A 22,586-nucleotide genomic window follows, 5' to 3' on the forward strand; every position below is an offset into this window, starting at 1 on the left:
GGCTTACCAGGCTTTAAAGGTCAGAGGGGAGACAGGGGCCTGGCTGGGCCACCTGGAATCAAAGGTCTCAAAGGCTCTCTGGGCTCACGAGGTCTCCCAGGCCCTCCAGGCTCACGAGGTCCTCCAGGACTTCCAGGCAATAGAGGATTGATTGGCCTCCCAGGAGAAACAGGTATGTTAAATACCCTGCAGACCACCTCACCTATAAATTCTCTTGTAGAGGGAGCCCTTTCTACTGCTTTTAAGGTTAGGAAGTACTTTGCACCCACCTCCCTTTCCAGCTTCAAGAATAAGACTGCAGCAGGCTAGAGTCAATAACCATAGAACCATTCCTTGTTCTTTCTCTTACGGTAAAAACAAAGGGATGAATATAGTTTGATGTATCTTAGTGCATCCTGGTGCTTTATTTGTTTTACAACACTGACATATTTCTGTATATTATTACCTGACTATTTGTAATATGTTGTAATGCACTATAATAAGAGGAATATGTATTGGGTTAACAGAATCCCTTGGGTGGCAGTCCTGAGGGACAAATGGAAGACTGAACATTCTTCAAGAAGGGATTTTTTAAGGCATGGGATGAAGCCATCCCACCTGCCAAAAGATGAGCCAGTGGGGAGGATGAGCAGCTGGACTGAACAGAGTTTTAGCTGAACTCAGGAAAAAAGCAGAGTGTATGGAGTTTGGAAGAAGAGACAGGCAACTCAGGAGGACAAGGGTGTCTTAGGGTTATGGGGGGAGAAAATCAAAAGGCCCAAAGTGCAACCAGAACTCAGTCTGGCTACTGCTGTAAAAGACAATGAAAATGCTTCTATAAATACATTAGCAGCAAAAGGAGAGGTAAGGAGAATCTCCATCCTTTATTGGATGGGAGAGGGGAAAACATAGTGACAAAGGATGAGGAAAAGGCTGAGGTACTTGATGCCTTCTTTCCCTCAGTCTTTAACAGCAAGCCCAACTGTTCTCTGGGTGCCAGTCTCCTGAGCTGGAGGGCAGGGACAGAGAGCAGAACAATGCCCTCATAATCCAGTAGACACATGCAAGATGTGGTGGTGTGTTGGGGATAACTGCATTAGGAGTAAGGGTAGCCTAAATCTCCAGGGGCTGACTCCAGGTAGGGGGAGGCAATTTGCTTCGGTGGAATCTGGGTTTCAATAGAAGTTTGACCCTGGCATGAAGCCATGCTCTAACTATTGGTTCTCTAGTTCTGCTGATTTCCTGAGAAGTCCTTCTAAACATTCTGCTTTTGCTTTATACTTCCTTAGAATATGACAGCAACAGTATAAGCAGACTTAACATGTAAATAAAGCATTTCATATTACCAGGAAGCAGAGGCATTCAAGGACCCCAGGGATTCCCAGGACTCCCAGGAATACAAGGCCCAATGGGAATTCTTGGTGTAAAAGGTGAAGAAGGAAAAATGGGTCTACCCGGGCCTAGTGGAGAATGTGGAGATATGGGAATGAAAGGTTTGTAAAAATCCACTTCACTCTGTAGTTATATTGCTGCTATGTTTGGTTTTGTTACTACTGTGTTAAAAATGTGTTTAATTTTTATAGGAAAGAGAATGATCATCTGCAAGGTACAATCATAGGCAGATCAAAATTGCTGTCTTTCATAATTTCACAATCTTTCCTAATTCTTCTGATTTAATATCACCCTGGGTTATGACTGAATTAACAAAAAAAGCAAGGGAAGGATTGGAAATTCTGTCAACAGTGAGCATGCTGAAAAAACTGAGAACCATATTAGTATTTTTTTTTTTTGGAGGCTTTCTCTATTAAGAAAGTCATCACTCAAACTGATTTTCAGGACATGTCACTTGTGAGGATCTATTGACATTGCATATGTTTACTCCCAAGGTGAAAGGGGCCCTCCGGGAGACAGCGGCTGTGTCAACCTCCGTCTTGAGAAAGGACAGAGGGGGGACCCAGGGTTTCCTGGTGACAATGGACTGAGAGGTGAAAGAGGTAAGTTCATAAAAGAAAGCCCTGCATGCACACATATTCCTCTGACATAAATCACTGGTGGTTTTCACAATTTGGACTCAGGGCTGCAGTTACATCCAGCCACCATACCATGTTCACAGGTTACTAAACTGGCTGCAGAGTTTCTTTGCATTATCACTAAGGCAACACAGCAAGAGTGAAAGCATTGCCGTATTGAAAATCAGTGTCAAACACTGGCTTGACTTGATTGGTCATTATCTTGTTCTGCAATCAACTTCAGGTGAAAAAGGCAATACTGGTTTCAGAGGCACACGAGGATTTCCAGGGAGGAATGGTGTTCCAGGACTGCCAGGTGACCAAGGTGACACTGGAGTCATGGGGTTTCCAGGATCACGGGGTTTGCCTGGACCAAAGGGCCTTCAAGGAGTTACAGGTTTTCAAGGAGAACCAGGTGACCAGGTAAACAGAGTGGTAGTGAAATGTCCTGGACTTTGCAGTTATCTCCTGCCTCTAAGAAATATGATAAAGGGTGCTTGTATTGAAGAGACAGCCAGTGTAGTAGGAGCTGTACATTCCCTCATGAAACACCTCCATGCCTTGGTTATGTTTTAGCAGGACCTGTGGTGGGAGTTAGGAAAGGACCCCTCTGAGCTGCCTGTTCTGATGTAGTGCTTTGCCATGTGGGTGAAGTCCAGGCTCCACCACAGTAAATAGGGGGCAAAAACAGATGCACAATCAAGTCTTTAACATTATTCTTAAGAGCAGATTGACAAACCACTTACCACAGAGATCATAATTACCACAGCAGCACAATTATGCAGTTAATATGTAGCTGCATCTTCATATCCTGCTGTGTGAAGTGACCAAGGAAACAGACAAGACAAAGCAAGTCATCTTTGCCCCAAGCAGAACCCAGACAAGAGCAGTGTTGCTCAAGAACAAATACACAAAAGCACACAAACATTCCAGGCAAGGTATAGTTCTTCACTTCTTGTATGCTGGGCAGGTAGACAGTGAGATTACGTGAAGGAAAAAGCACAGTTATTTTCTAGGTAAAGGGACATACTTTTGCTTGGTTTGTTTAATTAAATTTTTTTTCTGATTAAAGATCATTATTCAAAAGGCAAAATAGAGAAATCTATTTGTGTGACATCACAATATTTCTGGTTAATGTTTATAGTAAATTTTGGGTAACATACAACAATTTTGGATATATATTTTATGGTACCTTTTAAATCAAATTATTCAAGCCATCTGTGGGGAAATTAAGCTGTTTGAGCCAAGAATGAGAATAAGCTATAAAAGCACAAATTCAACATTATTAGCAAGTCTAACCTGCAGTATCTTGTTGGTGGCCAGTGTTAGACAAGTAACAAGGACAAGATTTTTTTTGTTGAGCTTAAGATACAGTTTTGCTAAGAGAACCAAATGCTCCTGCAAATCATTCCTGCTACACATATCCTATGTCAAACGTGTTTATTTTGTTTTTTTAAAAAAAATCAGGGTGATGCTGGCTTACCAGGAAACCCTGGATATCCAGGATTGACTGGCCCCAAAGGCTGTAAAGGTAATGAGTTTATATTGACGTGCTCTGAAAAGAGCAATATTGTTAGGATATATGTGGGATAGATGACGAAGACTCATTAGAAAAATATTTTCATTTCTGTCCTCTTTTTCCGTAAAACATAAATATAATTAGAAACAAGTCTCACCTACCTGAAGACAAAAGTTGTATTTCAGTATATTCTTTAACAGCTTGTTCCCTTAAAAGTAGGTATTGCTAATTTAGAAGGTAAATTCCCATTAAATTTCACAGAACTTAAAAATTCCATCAAAACCATGTACAAATCCATTCTTATGGATATGGAAAATTTGTCAAATCAAATAAGAGAAAATGCAATCAAAGTGAACTGTCATAATTTGCATGTGCCAAAGCAATTTTCATTTTGTGTTCTCTTAACCCCTTCTATAGCTGTTTATATCTATTAATGACTTTCCTGATCTTACAAAAGTGTCCAGCTTTGGTTTTGTGGATGGAAAGGATGCATGTATAAAATGGAAGTCATTGTACCTCAACAGGCAATAGAGGTGACCCAGCTCCTCTGCTTGGTACACGCGGTCGGAAAGGGCCTCCAGGTGATCCAGGGTTGCCAGGTACCTCTGTCTGATTGAAGACAAAATTGGACTTAAACATGTATTTTCTCTAAGTTTTGTTAGCAGAGGGAGCTCTGCTCCTTGTGCATTTTGAGCCATTCTGTAGTAATTACCGTTTTTTTTTTTTTTTTTTTTCTTTAAGGACTTCGTGGGTTTCCAGGGGAGAAGGGTTTACCAGGTATTCAAGGGCAGCCTGGAAGACCAGGATCCAAGGGTGACCCTGGATATCCAGGGCTGCCTGGATTACCAGGTAATGCCAAAATTTAAACGATAGTGCCATGGAAGAGCTCAAAATAGATATGGAACAGGAGAAGGCAGTTGAAGCATCTCTGTGAGGAGGCTGGAGAAATCAGAGATCATATGAAGGAGGGCATTGAAAGTTATTTCTGTAACTATAGCAGCAATTGTCTGCTCAGTCTCAGAGAGCAAGACCCATCAATTCTTCCTACATCCCCAAACATTTTCAGGTGTTGCTATTAACACAGCATGGGGAAAAAAAATCAACAGTTTAATAGAATTGCAAATTCACAGGGTTTCTTTCACTCTCAGGAGCTACAGGTCCTCAAGGATTGCCAGGAGAACCTGGAGAAAAAGGGAAAACTGGAATTTTGGGACCTCCAGGACTGCAAGGGTTACCTGGATTCCAAGGCAGAAAAGGTAAACAGAATATATAGTGCCATTCTAGTGGTAATGTGACAGTACCATATATAAATAGTCTTTCAGTAGTTAAAATGGAAAAAGCCTGTGACTGTGATTTGGACTCTGTGGTCTCTTAAACTGCTCGAAGACTTAAGCCAGTTCCCATTACCTTTAAGCAGTAATATAAATGCTACCCTGGAAAATTGGGCTACAATCTAAAGTGAGTAAGGAAGAAGGTAGAAACAGAGTCTGGCTTAGTTGATGTAACCAATAACAGAACTTTAGGAAAGAAAAAGGAGTTTGCAGTAATTCAGTTGTTTCACTTTCACTTCAGTTATGCTGTGTTCTACATTTTCACCATGGAGTGCCACTGTTACTCTATAAACCCAGCAGGCTGCTATGACAGCTTTGTTTTTCAAATTTCAACAAATTAAGATAACTTGAGTTGCATTTTCTTGCTGCTTGTCTGATTTTGGAGTATTTAACATTAAGTGTTTCCTCCAAATCCTAATTTACACTTCTTGCAATGATTGTTGTGTTTACATTGAATGTCAGTTCATCCATACAATTGCTTTTGTTGAAGAACTTTATTAATTTTTACTATGCTTAGAATTGAAATTGTAAGTTATGAATACTCCATAAAGAAAGTTATCAACTCTGTATCCTGTGTCTGTTAAAGTGTTTCTCATAACCAGTTCCCAAACAGGAAGAAGATTAGTGGCCCATTTACAGAAACCACAGTAAAGTAACACTTGGGGCTATAAAAAATGGTTGGAGAGGACAATAGATCCACTTCTTCAAATTCAGCTTAAGGACAAATTGAGAAGGTTTCTTACCAATGACTGAACATTCAAATGAAAAATGGAAACAATTTATGATTGCTTGCTTGCAGTAAATAAGCAGTGCTGATTTAAACTGTCATGACAGATTCCCTGCTGGCACATAATGTGCAAGAGAATATTTCAGTGTTGCAAACAATATTTGCTGTAACAAAGGCAGATATCAGCAGTGGCAGGGATGTCTGAAAGGGGTCAAAAAAGAAAAAAAAAACATTATTCTGCTGAAAACTTCTTTATTATTGATGGGCTCTTTCCTTCTTGCCATAAGACACTTCTTTACTATACTGTGCAGAAGTTATCCCAAGTCCTGCACAGGAACATAACACACATCCTGCAGAGGGAAAAGTTCAGTCCCAACTGGCAATTCCTTAGAGACTGAGTTGCCTGCTAAACTGAGGATTCTGTGTCTTGCCAGCATAGCTGAAAAGAAGGTTAATACCTTTGAAACTGTACCCAGTAATGAAAACTGACTGGTATTTGTATTCCAGTTCAACTGGATATATAGATTTTGGTGCTGTTTTCAACAAGTGGCTAGTGCAAGTATTAGAAATGAAATGGATAATTCCTAGCCAAGTGCATGGCCTTGTTAGTCTCTTTGGTTCTCAGTTACATTAAAGGTCTTGTGCCTGAACTTTTATTTTAAAGAGCTTTTAGGTTAAAAAAAAAAATTTAAAAAATCAAGTTAAACATCATCAATCAAAGCATAATCCCATTTTCTTTATTACAGTAGTTTTACTAGTTAAGGGCTTAGCCTGGCAAGCCTTACTTGTGTGAGTAATCCTTGATGGAGCAAGTAATACTCAGCCCATCAGCAGGAGGACCTGTGTGAGTAGGAGCTGAATTGGGCTGTACAACACAGAAACAGTGGTTCATGCTCAGGTCAGCCAATTCAGCTGTACCTAGAAATATGGAACCATAGCAGTCCAAAAATCTAGAATTACAAGTGCTGATATTATAATGGATTGTTGGCAAATGTGTCAGAAATTCCCTGGAAAGCAAGTAAAACCAAGCCATCAATCTTGCCTGAATGAGCCAAAGATCAAAAAAGTTTTAAATGGTGACCTGGGGGCCAAAATTAGTTAGGAACTTTTAATAATTTTAAAATACTGCTGTTAAACTCCCCAAAAGCAGCTCTTACATAAATTTTAAAATGGGAACATGTCCAAAGCACAAGAAAGCTACAGAAAGGAATGAAATTTAGAATGTCATGAAAAGTTAAAGAACAGTTAATTAAGGTCATAGAAGATGTTACAGGTTGGATTATTACTATCCTGTATTATAAAGTGGGTTACACAGAGAGTATATCATCAATGTTTTGCAGGTTTTCAAACAATTTTCTGGATTTAAAATTTTTCCAGACACTCAGCCCAGTGCCAGTGAAATCACTGGTGACAGAGCTGCTCTATATACTACCATGTGTCACCAGAGGTTTCAATTATAGATTTGTTGTCTTCAAATATTTTGTGCTGCTCCATTCTAAGAGCTTTTTTTTTAATAGAGTGAAGCAAAAAAGCATAGTTTTCTGTGTGAAATCTGCAGGACCACAGAAAAGAAGCCAGGTGGAAATTTAGCCTCTTTTTGGTGCAGCTGGGTTAAATTGCACTTCAATTTTGAACAGAAGCTGTAAAGAACTTCCAGCTTTACAGCTGTCTTTGGTAGTGTCTGCATCCCCATCAGTGGCCATGAAGTGGTAGCACAGTGAACTTTGGAGTAGCAACCACACGTAGCAGCAGCAGTCCAGCCACAGAAACAAGGTTCTCTGTAGATTAGCCCATAATCTGCTAGCTGCAGGATGAAAGTACCTAAAGGATTAAAAGTTGTGCTTTCTGATTGCTTTGATGTGAAACTGTATTATGACTGCTATTTTTAAACTTTTCACATTTGCCTTTCCAAAAAGACTGCACTGCAGTGTGATCTCATCTGCAGTTGCCAGTAATCAAATTCAGCAAATACCCCATCTTGATCCAGTATGTGTTGTCAGATTAAAAAAAGGCTTGATTTTAAATTGTGACTATAAAAAGTTGTTGTGGTATCCAGTCATACCTGTGTAACACCTCTCAGGTCTTCCTGGACTGCCTGGACTGGATGGCTTGGATGGACTAAAAGGTCAAAAGGGTTCTGCAGGAGCTCCAGGTAAAGATGAGAAATAACTGGAACAGAAAATCTTCTACATGACTGAATGTGCAAGGAAAGGTGCATGTTATTTTGAGGTTTGCCTTGCCCAGAAGATACTGTTAAGGCTCAGATTAAACTTTCAAACAGAATGTAAAGTATGCTTAATGGCACACCTGCAGTTACTTGTGGGGAAAACTTCCAAACTTCCATTACTCACATAGTTTTGTTGGAACATTTTAAGGCTGTTTATAAAATTAAAAAGTTCAGTGCAGATGACTCAAAGGAAAGTCAAGTCTCTTTTTTTAATAATAAAAGATAAAACTAACAAATTAAAAGGAGACTTGTGAAATCCCAGCTCCATTTAAAGTCCATGGGAGTTGTCCCTCAAACTTAAGAGGAATGTGGATTTCACTCATACTGATGTATTTGCAACTTTCAAAAGGTGCTTTTGAAGCACTGTTAAAAAACAATGCTTATAATCTATCTAAAGATTACAAATGTATGCTGATAGAAAATTAAATTTAGAACCGTGCAATCAGTTTAGATTTCAAGTTACAGACAATAATGACACCATATAAAATAACCTCTGAAGAAGAGCATTCAAGCAAAAAGATTACTTTCTTTGAAAGTGATGAATTAGGGCCAGATTCAACAAAACTCTATCCAGCTTCCAAGAGAGAACCAGAAAAACAGCACTAGGCAACCCTTGCAAGGAGGAACATCTGCAACTGGTATTTCTGCTCTGCACATCTGTAATTGTACTCGCTGTGAGCTTTATGTACATAATTGTTCTCTTATTAAGGTCAGAGTGAGACAGGGCCCCCAGGATACTCAGGAGAAATTGGACCAAAAGGAGACAGAGGTGAACCTGGATGGCCTGGTATTTCTATTCCAGGCTCCCCTGGAGAAAGGGGATTCCCAGGATTTCCAGGTAAGAAATGGTTTTCTCCAAGGTGCTGCTCTGCAGAGTTGAAATTAAGCTCACACCTAATTTCTTTTTCTAAAGGCTCTTACTCTGGTTAATATGACCATTAGAAGATTCTTTCCCTAAAAACACTTCTGTTGTAAGATGCTGATGTTTCCTGAGTAGAGATACAGTGACTCCAGAATTTCTGGTTTATGTTATAGGAAAGAATGAAAATAGAAAATTATGGACTTGAATAGACTCAGGTAGGGTTTCCACTTGGGAAGAAATTCCAGAAGAAAAACAGTGCAGAAGATCTGTCAGTCTCAGAACTATAGTAAATCTATCAGCTGTTCTGATGTAAATGCAAGGTAGGATTGCTTCACAAGATTACGATGGTTATTTTAGAGCTTGGTGATACAGGAACTGCACAGAAATGGGAAAAATCAGGTGTTTGAGGAAGGGCCACTGAGAAAGTGAAAAGACTGGAGGAGAGGAGAGGCTGAGAGAGGGGGAATTGCTTTGGCTCCAGAAGAGAAGGCTCAGGAGGAGTTTATTAATGTGTGTAAGTACCTAATGGGAAGGACCTGGAGACAGTTCCTTCATAGTGATATCCAGTAAAAGGACAAGAGGGAATAGGCACAAATTGACATACAGGACATTCTACTTAAATAAAAGTTTATTTTCCCTCTGAAGGGAATTGAACATGGGAACAGGTTGCCTGGACAAGTTGTGTAGTGTCTGTCATTGGAGATACTCAAACCTCAGTGGGACAGAGCCTGAGGCAACCTGCTCTAGCTGATGCTGCTTTGAGGGCAGGGTTAGTCTGGGAAGTCTCCAGAGACCCACTCAAGCCTCAGCAATTCTGTGATTAGAAGTGACATCAGCTTTATGCTGCCAGACCTTGCCACAGTCACATAACACATGGAAGAAAAACAGCAGTAGGTGAAATCTGGTGCTGTGAATTACTCTAAGATGAAGACCCTATCATTTTTCTTAGTTTGGCTACTAATTTGTGAACCGGAGGAGTCAACAGAATGGTGCTGTTGAGGAAAAAAGAGAAGGTTTAATTCTGAGATGTACTAAGACTGACATAGGATAGGGGAGGTCTGCAATGGTTGTGACCAGCTTTGACAAATAAGAGAAGACTCACCAATGGAGGATGGGGTCAAAAGCAAGACTGAAGAAACTAGATTTGTTTTTTTGTAGAAAAGAGAAGGCAACAGAATGGAACCCACATGTTAACAAGCTGCAACTGTTCAAAAGTGTTGTGCAGAGGACGGTAACCTGCAACTCTGCCTGTCACAAGCAAGAGCATAAATGTTTTATTGTGTCAAATTTCAGACTAAAGATTAGGGAAAAAATGCATTTAAGGCTAGTAAATTCATCTTGTTCACTGAGGTTTTCAGGAATCAGCATAACTCCCTTTTGCTAGGAATAATCTGTGAGTACTCCTCCTGCCCCAGGCAGAATCATTTCATAGTCCCCACTCACCTTACATTGTTACTATTTCTCCCATTGTTGGAATTCAGGAAAATATGGCTATCCATGATAAGGTGACAACATGTGATGATGTTACATAGATTTTATGGGAAGAATTAAAAATATAAAAAGATAATGAATATTTTCACTTTGACAAGATGGCCTCCTTAGCCTGGGGATTGGTATGTTTGGTATATGAGTGGGAGCATACATTATCTCCATGACTTCTCATGTCAGCATTCTTTACTTACTAACTTCTGTTTGTAATCTTTAAAAAGCCCGTTTTTTGTAAATGTGATCCCTTAGGTAGAAGAGGACCTGTTGGACCCACTGGACCTATGGGAAGATCTCCTGATAGTGCTTCCCCTGGTCCTCCAGGTGATCAAGGATTACCTGGTTTAGACGGCATCAGAGGTATTAAAACTAAAACCACAAACTTTTATCATGTGAAAAACCCCTGAGACTACTAGGAATAACTGTGAAACAATGTATAGAAGTGCATAGGGAATAAAGAAACCCATCCCTGCCTCAGCGAATATACAAAGAAGTGAACGCTGGGTAGATAACCTAGGTAGAGCAAGGACAAAATGCAGCTCTCCAGATTAAGCAATACGGTAATAAATCTGCAAGATATAAATATAGAGAAACAGTGTTTCAATGAATATACCAGTAACTTGCTTGCTGCCTCTTCTGCTTGCACAAATTTAAATAACTTTGGGAACTATTCCTAACATTGTCTTCCTTGGACAAAGGCTAGCACTAGTATTTCCAGAAACATGCAAGGGCTGTCCTACATCCTAGAGAAAAAAAAACCAAACCCCAACACACTAGAGTAAAATAAAAAAAAAACCCCACCAGCAGAACATAGCTATTTTTAGATGTTTGTACTTTGTGCATACATTAAGAATAAAGTTGTTTTCCATAGGTAATCCTGGGGCTCCTGGTCCTCCTGGAGAAACTATCTTTGTGCGAGGAGATCCAGGTGATACCGGCGTTCAAGGGGCACCAGGCAATCCTGGCCCACGAGGACAGCAGGGAGCCAGAGGCCCTCCAGGGAGCCCAGGAAGAGAAGGCCCAAAGGGTATGGTCAGAGATGTTTTTAAGTTCTGTGTCCACTTATGCCCAGCCCCTGTGACTGAGGCTTGTTCCCAAGGAGTGGCCATTGGAGATGGAGCTGGGCAGGAGGGGTGGAGGCTGCACACTGCACAGCTCTGCCTGGTTACCTACAGACATGATGGGGTCGGGGTAGAAGGTGAGAGTAGAGACACGTTCACATTCACAGACACCTCTGCCACTCTGAGAATGAGGCAGTAAAAGATCTGAGTTTGCCAGATAAGCAAACCATGACCCCTCCTCAAAGGTCTTGAGAAATTATGGAAAATGAGGATGTGTTTGAACTAACAAAGTCTCACATCTGCCCCATATCAATAGCTTGGGGCTTTCAACAGATTCTTTAGTTTGAAACCAGCAATCTACATACTGTGCTTCTTTCACACACTGTAGAGAAATCTTATCTACACCAATCACTTCTAATCTCTACAAAAACAAAAGTCATAAATTTTAAGTCAGATCCAGACTGGGGAAAGGTGAAGAAATGTGTATTTCTTTTCGTGGCACAACAGAGTTGAGGATTCCCAAGCATTTTTTGTTAATCAAGCATCCAGATTGCATTTTATTTTTGTTTGGTTTTATTTCCAGGTCCTATGGGGGTCCATGGCCCACAGGGTCCACCTGGTGCTTTAGGACAACCAGGAGACCAAGGTTTTCCAGGAAGACCTGGTCCCAGAGGTCCCACAGGTACTTATCAACCTGTTGCTCATTGTCATTCAGCTGTAACTGTGATCCTTCTATTCATATATAATCATACTAATGTTAACTTGCATGCAAATAATTGAAACAATCTCAGAAAAAAGACCCCTGCAGTTGCCAACCTGAATGATTTCTCATTTGATTAAATATTTCTCAACTGTTTCTAATGTCACCTCATGTAAGTGATTTTAGTTCTCATTCCATTCTTTACTCTAATTTACATGCCTGAAACTTGCTACTACCTGCACCTCAATGGCCACAATCTGCTTTCCATTTTCCAAATCCTTCAGGTTTCATAGGTAAGTTTATGACTTTTGATCATTGTTCTTTTCATAGGAGCTTCCTTATGTATACAAACATCCAGCTCTTATTAGAAGGTATCCTTGATGTGGTTTCTGGGAATAGTAGGTACAGCTAGCAGGACATAGTTCTAATACATATTTCACATAAATAGCACCAATGTCATGAGAATGCTCTGCTGAGAACTCTCATGCTAGGATGTCAGTTAGATTTGTGAAACATTTGTTTCCAGTTCTTATTTGGGTTTTTTTGGGGTTTTCACACAAGATGCTTTCAAACCAAAATTGTAGCAAAAGCTTGAATCCTAACACTGGATTACTACAAACACTGAACTCTCCATCTGACTAAACCTTGATCCAAAATGCAAACAGGCAAAAGCTGCCAATAACTTTCAATATATTCTTTTTATTATGTATTATAATTAGTTGAAATGGCTGTTATGGGCTAGCTTTTTTGGCCTGCCTATTGATGGTTTTGCAGAAACAATAGGCAAAATACTGCAAATACTTCCATGTGCTAAGGTGTTTGTACTGAAGCTGGATAGGTAGACTTTAGGCTTTAACCCAAATCAGTTAGAGGCACATTAAGACTGAAGCTGTATACCAAATATGTGAAACATAGGATCATTAAATTTTTTAAGTTGGAAAAGACCAGATATCAAAATATCAGACCGCAGCACTGCCAAGCCCACCTCTACACATCTCCAAGTGCCACATCTATGCATCTTTTCAATACCTCCAGGGATGGTGACACCACTACTTCCCTGGGCAGCCTGTTCCAGTGCTTGACAACCCTTCCCATGAGGACATATTTCCCAATATTCGATATAAGTCTGCCTTGATGAAACTTAAGGCCATTTCCTCTTGTTACTTGGGAGAAGAGACTCTCTACAAACTCCTTTCAAGTAACGATAATAGAGCAATAAAGTCTCCTCCAGACTAAATTCCCTCAGCTGCTCCTCACCAGACTTGTGCTCCAGACTCTTCCCAGCTCCACTGCCCTTCTCTGGACACACTCCAGCACCTCAATGTCTTTCGGGCAGTGAGAAGGCCAAAAGTGAATTCAGGATTCAAGGTGCAGCCCCACCAATGCTGAGCACACGGGAACTGCCCTAGTCCTGCTGGCCACAACCCAGGATGCCAATGGCCTTCTTGCCCACCTGGGCAAAGATCACAGACCAGCTAACATACACTTGCTAACACTGGCTTGGCCACCCTGTTAATGCTGTGCTAAAAGACTAAGTGTAAAATTAAAAACAGTAGGACTCAATAGTTCAAGATTTTAAAATATTTAAAGTACACTCTTGAACACCCAAATCAGCTAACATTTATGCTGACTTTTTGCATGGGAGCTATTAGCCAGTCTTGCAATTCACTTTCCCATTTCACATTCCAGGTGACCCTGGTGAGCCAGGAAAAGTAGATGATTCATGCCCTACAATCCCAGGGCCTCCTGGGGAGGCAGGGCAAAGAGGAGAGGATGGCTCTGCAGGATTACCAGGGCCAATAGGCCATCCTGGACGTCAAGGTAAGCTCTTGTTTTGAAAGCTTGGATGTTCTTCTCAGCCATTTAGATAACAAGTTGAAAAGGGTTAGAGTGCCACAGTTACTTCTCTGTGTTTTACCCTCTCTCTTCTCCTTAAATACTTACTAACAGTCCCCAGAAGCCCAGAGTGGGCTGGTTAAGGCTAAGGATGATGGATAAATGTTGCTGAACCAGGCTGTTTGAGCCTGCCTGCACATTGCCATTTCCTAGGCCTGGCAGGACAAAAGCATAAGGCACTGTTGAGAAAAAAAGTTCTTCAAGTAGTATTTTTCCTTTTTCCCCACCAAATTATACAGCGATGCCTCAAACCATCCCTGTGGTTTAGACCTATTTGGAGGATGTTTAAAATATGCATGCTTTAAAATCTAGCAATAATGAATGCCAAAGCTCTCCTAACCAAAGTCCTAAAAGAACACTGAAGTCAGAGAAGTGACTACAATAGAGATCTTTTTCTGTTAGAATATGAAAATGTTACCACCAAAGAAAACTAACCAAAGTGATCTTAAAAGGAAGTGATGAAAGACTGAAACATTCTTCTGAGAGATGAAAAGATAACAAGGGTGATGCTGGCATTGGTGATCACAAAAGAGAGGCCACCTTCATAGAAACACAGCATAGGCTGTATTGCAGTGTCTTCAGTTTAGGTGGTGGAATCCCTTGTGTGGTTTTAGGTATTTCTTTCTTGGTAAGCCAGAGTTGTCTTGGCTGTTCTGGACATCCAGTGTGTCCAGGGGAAAAAAAAAAAAATCCATGATTGTCTCCCAGGAGATTCCCTGCAGAAGTCATTTCCATCATGAAAGCAAACAAAGCAGTTTTCAGTTAACTCTCTAGTTCTAGGTATCTTAATTGATTTGCAAGCTATAAGGAGTTTCTGGGGTTTCCATTATATACATCATTAAGGGTTTCTGTAAAACCAGGTGATACAGTGATACACATATTTGCACTGGTTTTATGAAAGAAATAAAGAAGTAGAAATGCTTTTCCTTCATTAAGATAGGAGAATCCAATTTTTTCCTGGCTTAGAAGGCAAACTGGAAGTTTTACTGGCAAAAGTGATGGATTTTATTAAAACCCCTCTATGTGTTTAAGCTTTGGCAGAATAACTCTGCAACCAACATAGAAAAGCTGTGAATTTTTTTGACTGGTTCAGATTTTCTTGGTAAAAAGTAACAAGAGGAAGTGTGACTATTCTAAGACAATCCTGAATTACTCAGTCTGCAGGTTAAATAGCAAAGTCTGCAAGGAATGAAACACCATTACTGAGAAACAACCGTGGTGGATGCTAGAGAAACAGGGTCATCTGAAAACTGGTTTTTATTAAAAGGGGAAAACCACTTCTAAGTGCAACAATACCTGATAAGTGTTACTTTGTTCAATTCAGAATTTGTTTTAAGTAGCCAGTGAACAGGCCCATTATTATCTGTGCTCTACATGAAGATGTATCTTTGACTGTCACAGCCACACCTTCCCTGCTAATGTATTAAATGCATGGACATGTGAGAAATACAAAAAGGTGAGGCCATCTGGAGCCTAAAAATGTCCAGTTCTGCAGTCCCTCCCTGTTCTCTAAGTACTGCAATACATCCGTTACTTCAAAGAAGTTCATTATGTGTTCTAAGACTTTGCTGAATGGGGTTCTCAAAGATGACAGCTTGGCTTGCCTCAGGAGGAGTTACAGCTCATTCCATGGTACAGATCCTGATGGCAATTCTGCATGAGGCTTGCATGATAACATTTGTTGGGGAGTGCTTTGATTTCAGCTGTAAATCTCTGGAGAGGATGGAGGACCTTATCAGGAGCTGCTATTCTAAGCCACGCCTCTGAGCTACTGCTGTGGTCACAGGGTGAATAAGTGAAGAGAATTCCCAGCAGTTCTGCACCTCCCTGTCCCTGTGTCCATTTTGCTGACTGGCCCTTTGTGTTTGGACAGTGCAGAACCTTAAACGCAGCCCTATGAAGGAAAAAAGCACATCCTTTGTATTTCTCTAGGCATAAAAGGTGAAGAAGGATCATGTGGCCTGCCAGGTCAAGATGGGTTACCTGGGGCACCTGGACCACCAGGTGACCAAGGGAGCCGAGGAGAGCAAGGATATGCTGGGCCACAAGGTAAGGATGGAGCACAACGGTGGGGGGAGATGGTACAGCCTCAGTTTTCTCTCTGCTCCCCCAGTTCCCACATGGATACATCCACTTCTAGCCTGAGATTCCATGACACCTCTTGTCCCCTCTCGGTTCAAGCACTGACAGTGACATTTGTGAATGATTTAATAACAAGACCTGGTGAAAGAGAATTTATCTCAGCATCCATTATTAAGTGGAAAGGCAATTAAGCACCCATGCTCAGACAGCATATATCAATAGGCATGCATCTCTGAGCCAGGGCTAATGGGGCAACTGTCTGGCAGTAATTAAAGTTGTATTTTAACTGTGACTGCTCTCTAATAAATTAAGGGTTTAATACATATGTGAGCAAGGAGCATTGACTGTTACTGCAAGGACTCAAATTCAGGCCAGACATTCTGTTCATCCTAGTAAATCTGGGAAATCATTGCCCACTTCATTTCTTAATCCATATACCACAAGACAGAGGCACAATAGAAAAGCCAAGTGCCAAGCATTCAGTGGCAATCTAGTTCATTTCTCTCCCAGAAGAAGGATAACAGAAGTCTACTTGTGTCTTTATTGCCTGTGACAGCCTTGAAGTTGCATTATATTCAGTTGGGAACTTCTTATTGAACGTTTAACACACAGCTGGTATGAACTTTTATTATATGTTATACAAGTAAATTTATTTTATCTTTCTCCAAGGTCCACCTGGCCAGACTGGTGTCCCAGGACAACCAGGCCCCCAGATTAGATCTGCAAGTGGATTCTTGCTTGTCCTTCACAGTCAGTCAGACAGAGAACCACTCTGCCCACATGGGATGCCAAAGTTATGGACTGGCTATAGTCTGCTGTACCTGGAAGGACAAGAGAAAGCCCATAATCAAGATCTTGGTATGTATTCTACATAATTGCACTCTAGCTAAGGGATAATACGGTGTTATTTATACAAGGGAAGACAAGTCACATGGAGCAAGCTATAGAACTGGCAGTTACCTATTTTCTATAGACTCAAAACTAATTTACACTGATAATACTGAACTTGGTTATGCTGCCCTATTGTCACCCATTTAAAATGGCTTTCTGCTGCTCTGTAATTGAATGAAAAATATTTCTAAGTAATTTTGACTTGAAGCTGGAGAGATGAGTGGTTTATTTCACTTATCCCAGCTCATTTTAGGCTGTCTTTGAAGTCACTGGAGGGATTTTCAGAAATTTCATTTGGCCAGTCTGAAATAACTCCATGGAGGATCTGCTTTTTTATTACTGTAGACACAGCTTGGGAAAGAGCTGTTTAAGTTGAGTAAGGACAGTTGGACAGTATAAGTAAGCTTTACAAGTAAGTTATGCATCATGTGTACAGCAGAATCCAGTGCTTTTCAGAGTCAGAAGCTAATATTTTTTTGGAAAAACTAAAGCGAAATTTCTTCTGGAGACAGTTCCTTTTGGTGCCTTGGGTCATTTCTTTCCTGTCTTCTACAATTCTGACTAAAATTAGATGTCTAAATAAGCTGCCTGACTTGCAGCCTGAGGAACTGATTGGTAGCAATTTGCACAGAAAAAGTTTCCTAAATTCTTGTTGACTTGTTATACGAGAGTCAGAGCAGTCTCTGAGGAGGAAAGATCAAGGACCTAATAAGCTGAACAAAAAAGAAGTGTTTAAAAGAGCAATAAAAAGAGCTATTTTTAGAATAGCAGTGATGTTTTAGAATGTGTTCACTATTGTGTGTTTGGCATTCCCCAGGAGAGCCAGTTGCTAACAGAATGCCTCATAACAGCAGTAAAAATAAGATTCAAAGAAAACACAGTCCTTGTCTCCTGTGTGATTTTGCAGGCATTTTTCCTACTCAGGCTACTCCAGATCCTTCATTAGTACTGGAATGGAATATTATCTGTGATAAACAAAACTGGCTTCTGTACAGAAATGTCACATATTTTTAATGAAGGTGTTTGGCTTTGGGGGCATTACAGAAATAACACTTCACACACCAAGTTCAAGGCAGAACTTTGTGCAGTGATTATTGCTAACTAAATAGGCCATCATGAAATTGTTCTAAATTCAGTTCTGGAAGAAGTTCACCACAGAAGTATGCACTGGTCACTTCTTTTGGATCCCACTGATGTCTGCCTGATGAGAATGTTGCAGGATTGGTTCTGCAAAATCCCCTGATCCTTTTATTTCACTTTGGGAGTCTGAAACCTTTCTGAAAGGCAGTAGGACAGCTGCACTTCAGCTCAATGCACTGCTAGCAATGGCATGTCATACTTCACAAAAATGTTTCTGTTTATCAGCATTGTCATTTGGTTTCTCACTGCTCTTAATGAGTTTGTAAATAGCTGATCTCCTTTTAAACCAGCCGCCACCTCTTGCCTAATTTATTTTTCAGTGTTGACACAGCTAAGGAATTTGTTATCATAACTGTTTCTCATGGTGACAAACTACATCATGTTTAAATATCAGATTGACACAATTAAATATTACTGGTCAAAGGAAGATACTGGTAATAGGTCTCTGTTTTTCATGTAGACATTTTGGTAAACGGCTCTGGAGGTTTAACAGCTGGGAATTACCTACGTCCCACTAAAATACGCAGTTTTGTAGCAACATTGGCCAGAACACAATTTTCAGCTTACCTAGGAAGCGGAATAATTGGCATCACTTGCTCTTGCTTTCAGGTCTGGCAGGATCCTGCCTGCCTGTGTTCAGCACCATGCCCTTTGCCTACTGCAACATCAACCAGGTGTGTTACTACGCCAGCCGCAACGACAAGTCCTACTGGCTGTCCAGCGCGGCTGCACTGCCCACAGCGCCGCTGTCCGAGGAGGAGATCCGGCCCTACATCAGCAGGTGTGCTGTCTGTGAGGCTCCAGCTCAGGCTGTGGCACTGCACAGCCAGGACCAGTCCATTCCTCCCTGCCCGCTCAACTGGAGGAGCCTCTGGATAGGATACTCTTTTTTGATGGTAAGAAAGTTGGGTGCGTGATTGTATAGATAAGTTTCTTTCCTCCAGCTTTTGTGTTCTAAAGGTTCAAGGATTTTTAGCTCTGAAAAGTAAATTATTTAATGTCTAGCAAATGTTAAAGAGGAAAATTCACAAGAAGCAAGACAAAGGTCCAAATTGCAGAACCTGGCTGTAACTACTTATACTGCACTCAGAGACTTAAAATACACATTTCTTAAAATGACAAAGGTTTTGCCCTCCTTGACTATAAAACACAACAGGATTTGTGTTTTATAAACACAAAGACATAATTTTCAGAATTAGAGTTCCAGGTCTTTTTAATGCCATCCTCAAGTTACATTTGCAGCAGTTTGGATAACAGCATCATTCCCAATCAACCCAGACTACTCCTTCCTTCAGTCTGATAAACACCTGAGAGTTAAGTGAGCTTGCTCTAGTCTTTGAGATTATTACAGAGCAAATTAAGATTTTTCTCCAGCAAAAGAAGCTTACTCCAATTGAAGATTATAAAAAACAGCACAGTTAAAAGCAAGTAGGGAAAAAGACAGATGAACATCATTTACCTATTTTTCATGCACAGTTACCACGTTGTCTCTTTGTTCTTTCCAGCACACTGGCTCTGGTGACCAGGGTGGTGGGCAGTCCCTCATGTCACCTGGAAGCTGCCTGGAAGATTTCAGATCAGCCCCATTCATCGAGTGCCAGGGCCAGCGGGGAACGTGTCAGTTCTTTGCTAATGAATACAGTTTCTGGCTGACCACTGTGAAGCCTGAGCTGCAGTTTGCATCGGCCCCCGTGTCAGGGACTCTTAAAGAAGGACAAGAGCAGAGGAGAAGGATCAGTAGATGCCAGGTATGCCTGAAGCATGGCTAAGAAGCAAACCAAAAGCAGGCAGCTACAGAGAGAGGCTTGCAGGACGATGAGCAACGTGCTAAATGTTTAAACAGCAGCTCGTGTTTGAATCTGAGTGAGAGTGTGCAGCACTGTTCTCTGTGTTGGAATGGAAAAATGAGACAAAGATGAGGGATCTGTTGAGCCTCATCCACCCATGTACATACATCCACAGGCAGTAAAATCTCATGCAAAAAAACTAATTAAGAAAATATGAAACTGTCCCATTGGAGTCCACTGCTGTAATGTACAGGGAACAAGGTGAGCTTGGAGGATTAAGTCAAGTTGGAAGACCCAAGGACACCACACCAGTTGTGCAAGAGAATGGATTTCCTTTAAGAAATGGCATTTACAGCAGGAAGAATATGTGCGTTTACATGGCATATTATAAATATTTATCCATACCAATAGAAATGTGCAAACATACAAATGTCAAAGCCTGTAGCCGAATTTCCCAAGCTAAAGAAACTTTGCACTTGCTGTTTCCGAGGGAAGGGAAGAATGTAATTGTTAAAAAATAATCTAATAATAAAAACAATGAAGATCAAAGTCTTTTACCACTGCAGTACTGAACCAGACTCTGAAAGAACTGTTAATTGGGCTTTCATAAGCAACAAAAGCTGCAAATCCATTTAACACTTGATTATGTAAGAAAATAAAATTAGCTGAGATAACAAATCCTTAAAAACCTGTATTTATATTTACAATTAATTTCTAAGAGTAGTTACAATAAATTATTAAACTCTAATCCAAATTGACAAAGAAACAAAGCAATTTCCTAATATTAATGAAAAGAAACAGTGACATGGTGATAACATGGGTGCACTTATCTGAGTGATGAATGTAAGAAGTGTTAGAAAAAAATAAACTGCATTCATTTTTTACTTCTTTGTTTGTAAATACACCATGGAAAAAAGAACCATCACCATTAAGATTCTTATGGAATGACAGCTCTGAAGATCCTTTTTATTTTTTAAAGCACTAATTGTAAAAATGTTCATATCCTAAAGCACTAATCACCTTTTGAAAAAATGAAAACATATTTGTACCTCCTTCATTCATCTATAAACCCAGAACAATTCAATGGTTCTGTATTGTGGGGAAACATCTGAAAACACAGATTGCAAATGGAGAATCCATCATGTGCAGAAGGGCCACAAATGCTCCTTTTACCACTTAAATAAGCTACATTTTACTAGAATGGAATCAAATGCTTTTTCCAGTACTTTTCATTTCAATTTGTGTTCACTGAGGTGCCCCCAGCAAAAGGATTTTCAAGGAAACTGCGATCCTCATCTAAGGGTCCTAATTCAAAGCAAACTCCCTCTGAAGCCATCACGAGTACAACAGGCTGATCAGCCAATTTAAAAGCTGGATAAACAAACTCAAAGAGCAGGAAAGACAGACATTCCAGGCTCAGCCAGAGGAAAATAAAACAGTCAGAGGATAAGTCCAGTCAAGTGTAAATACATCTGACTGTGCAACTTCCTCCTGACACAACCAACCAAATCTCTCCGATTGTGCTGTTCTTATGTGGTGGTCAACTGATTCTGCCCTTTCACCTGGGCAAGGGTCAGGAGCCTCCTGGGGCATGTGCCATTCCCACCTGTGCCAGGGGACATTTCCCTCTGGGACAGGGCACACCTCGGGTCACTGCCAGGTGCACCTGTCAGATCTGACCCTGGAGCAGGGGCCAGTCCTGCCCTTGGCCTGGATGCAGGAATTCCATCTCCTCCTGACTCAGGCAGCATCCCATGGGCAGGGGAGAGCAGCCGGACATGAACCCCAAAGTCTCGACTCTGCCAGGTGCTGAACAGCTCAGGAACTGCTGTGGGAAGAAATCAGCAGGTGGAGAGGAGCACCAGTGCTGAGGCCACCTGTTCTCCAAGGTGTGCAAGCTGTGTTTCCAAAAAGGCCTCAGCTAAAGCCCCACGGGGCTGGGAGCTGCAGCTGCTGCTGCTCACAGTCACAGGAACACCCATGGCTCAGTGATGGCCCCATTTCCTGAGTGGATTTAGCTGATTCCACACTCAGGTCTCCTTTGTGTGCATCACCTGACAGTGCTCACCAGCTCCTCCATCACTCATCTGCAGCCTCTTTTCAGGTGAGAAACTCTGGAGAGGGCTGTGCCTTTCCTGGAAAGCAAAGTGGGGCTTTTGGTATAAACCTTACACACTGTGTTACTGCAAACTAGGTCATAGGGACAAGGTGAAGACAGGGGAATAAAAAGGGGTTTTGGAATTACATCTGTGTTCACCTAACTTGAACAAATGCACCAAAAAAATCTTGAAAACATCAGCAAAAAGCCTCACCAATAATTTAAATAGGCCATTTCACAGCATTTTACCATGTTGCTCTTTTGTTTGCTTTAAAAACATCACACCATGCCCCCCCATCTTTGTGTACCATTTTGATGCAGTTTTTGCAACTGTGCCACTTCAATTTTACTAGGGTCTGTCTATATATAGGAAATGTATTTTTATGCTACTACTGATAGGTCAGATATTTCCTAAGTGTGTAAATTCCTGTTCCATGCTCAGCTAACTCCAGAAGGCATTTGTCAGAAATATTGTACTAATTCAAAAAGAAATTGCAGATAAATTGCTTAATATTACACAGCAAGTAAAACAGATCAAAGTATAAAGCAGCAGATGCTTTAACTCTGCAAACGTTCATCCAGTGACTATAAACAGAAAAATAATTGGTAAATTATTCATAGGGAACCTATTTATGAAATAAAGTGTGAAAAGACATAGCTGAAACTGTTAAGAGTAAAACCACTCCTAAAAGTGATAGCCTTTTGCTGGCCCTTGAAGGCCAAATTACCCTTACTATGGCATTCCAGAGTTTGGATCTTGCGTAGGCCCAATCAAGAAGTGAATTTTATCCT

The 22,586-nt window shown here is 40.8% G+C and overlaps 1 protein-coding gene across 2 annotated transcripts in view; it reads left to right on the top strand.

Moving 5' to 3' along the window:
- COL4A4 (collagen type IV alpha 4 chain) overlaps positions 1 to 20,659 on the top strand; it is a 64,211-nt gene extending 43,552 nt beyond the window's left edge. For both annotated transcript variants that reach the window (XM_083868475.1, XM_083868476.1), the window contains exons 30-47: positions 2 to 172; positions 1,329 to 1,472; positions 1,866 to 1,973; positions 2,233 to 2,411; positions 3,456 to 3,519; positions 4,032 to 4,106; positions 4,249 to 4,356; positions 4,656 to 4,763; positions 7,646 to 7,717; positions 8,502 to 8,630; positions 10,392 to 10,499; positions 11,011 to 11,166; positions 11,784 to 11,882; positions 13,590 to 13,721; positions 15,729 to 15,845; positions 16,548 to 16,736; positions 18,519 to 18,805; positions 19,415 to 20,659. In XM_083868475.1, coding sequence (XP_083724601.1) covers positions 2 to 172; positions 1,329 to 1,472; positions 1,866 to 1,973; positions 2,233 to 2,411; positions 3,456 to 3,519; positions 4,032 to 4,106; positions 4,249 to 4,356; positions 4,656 to 4,763; positions 7,646 to 7,717; positions 8,502 to 8,630; positions 10,392 to 10,499; positions 11,011 to 11,166; positions 11,784 to 11,882; positions 13,590 to 13,721; positions 15,729 to 15,845; positions 16,548 to 16,736; positions 18,519 to 18,805; positions 19,415 to 19,678 — 2,510 coding nt within the window. In that variant the 3' untranslated portion in view covers positions 19,679 to 20,659. The remainder of the gene's footprint in view (position 1; positions 173 to 1,328; positions 1,473 to 1,865; positions 1,974 to 2,232; positions 2,412 to 3,455; positions 3,520 to 4,031; positions 4,107 to 4,248; positions 4,357 to 4,655; positions 4,764 to 7,645; positions 7,718 to 8,501; positions 8,631 to 10,391; positions 10,500 to 11,010; positions 11,167 to 11,783; positions 11,883 to 13,589; positions 13,722 to 15,728; positions 15,846 to 16,547; positions 16,737 to 18,518; positions 18,806 to 19,414) is intronic.
- The last annotated feature ends 1,927 nt before the right edge of the window (positions 20,660 to 22,586 follow it).

Source organism: Zosterops lateralis (assembly GCF_965231275.1).
Source record: "Zosterops lateralis genome assembly, chromosome: 10".
Classification (NCBI taxonomy): Eukaryota; Metazoa; Chordata; class Aves; order Passeriformes; family Zosteropidae; genus Zosterops; species Zosterops lateralis.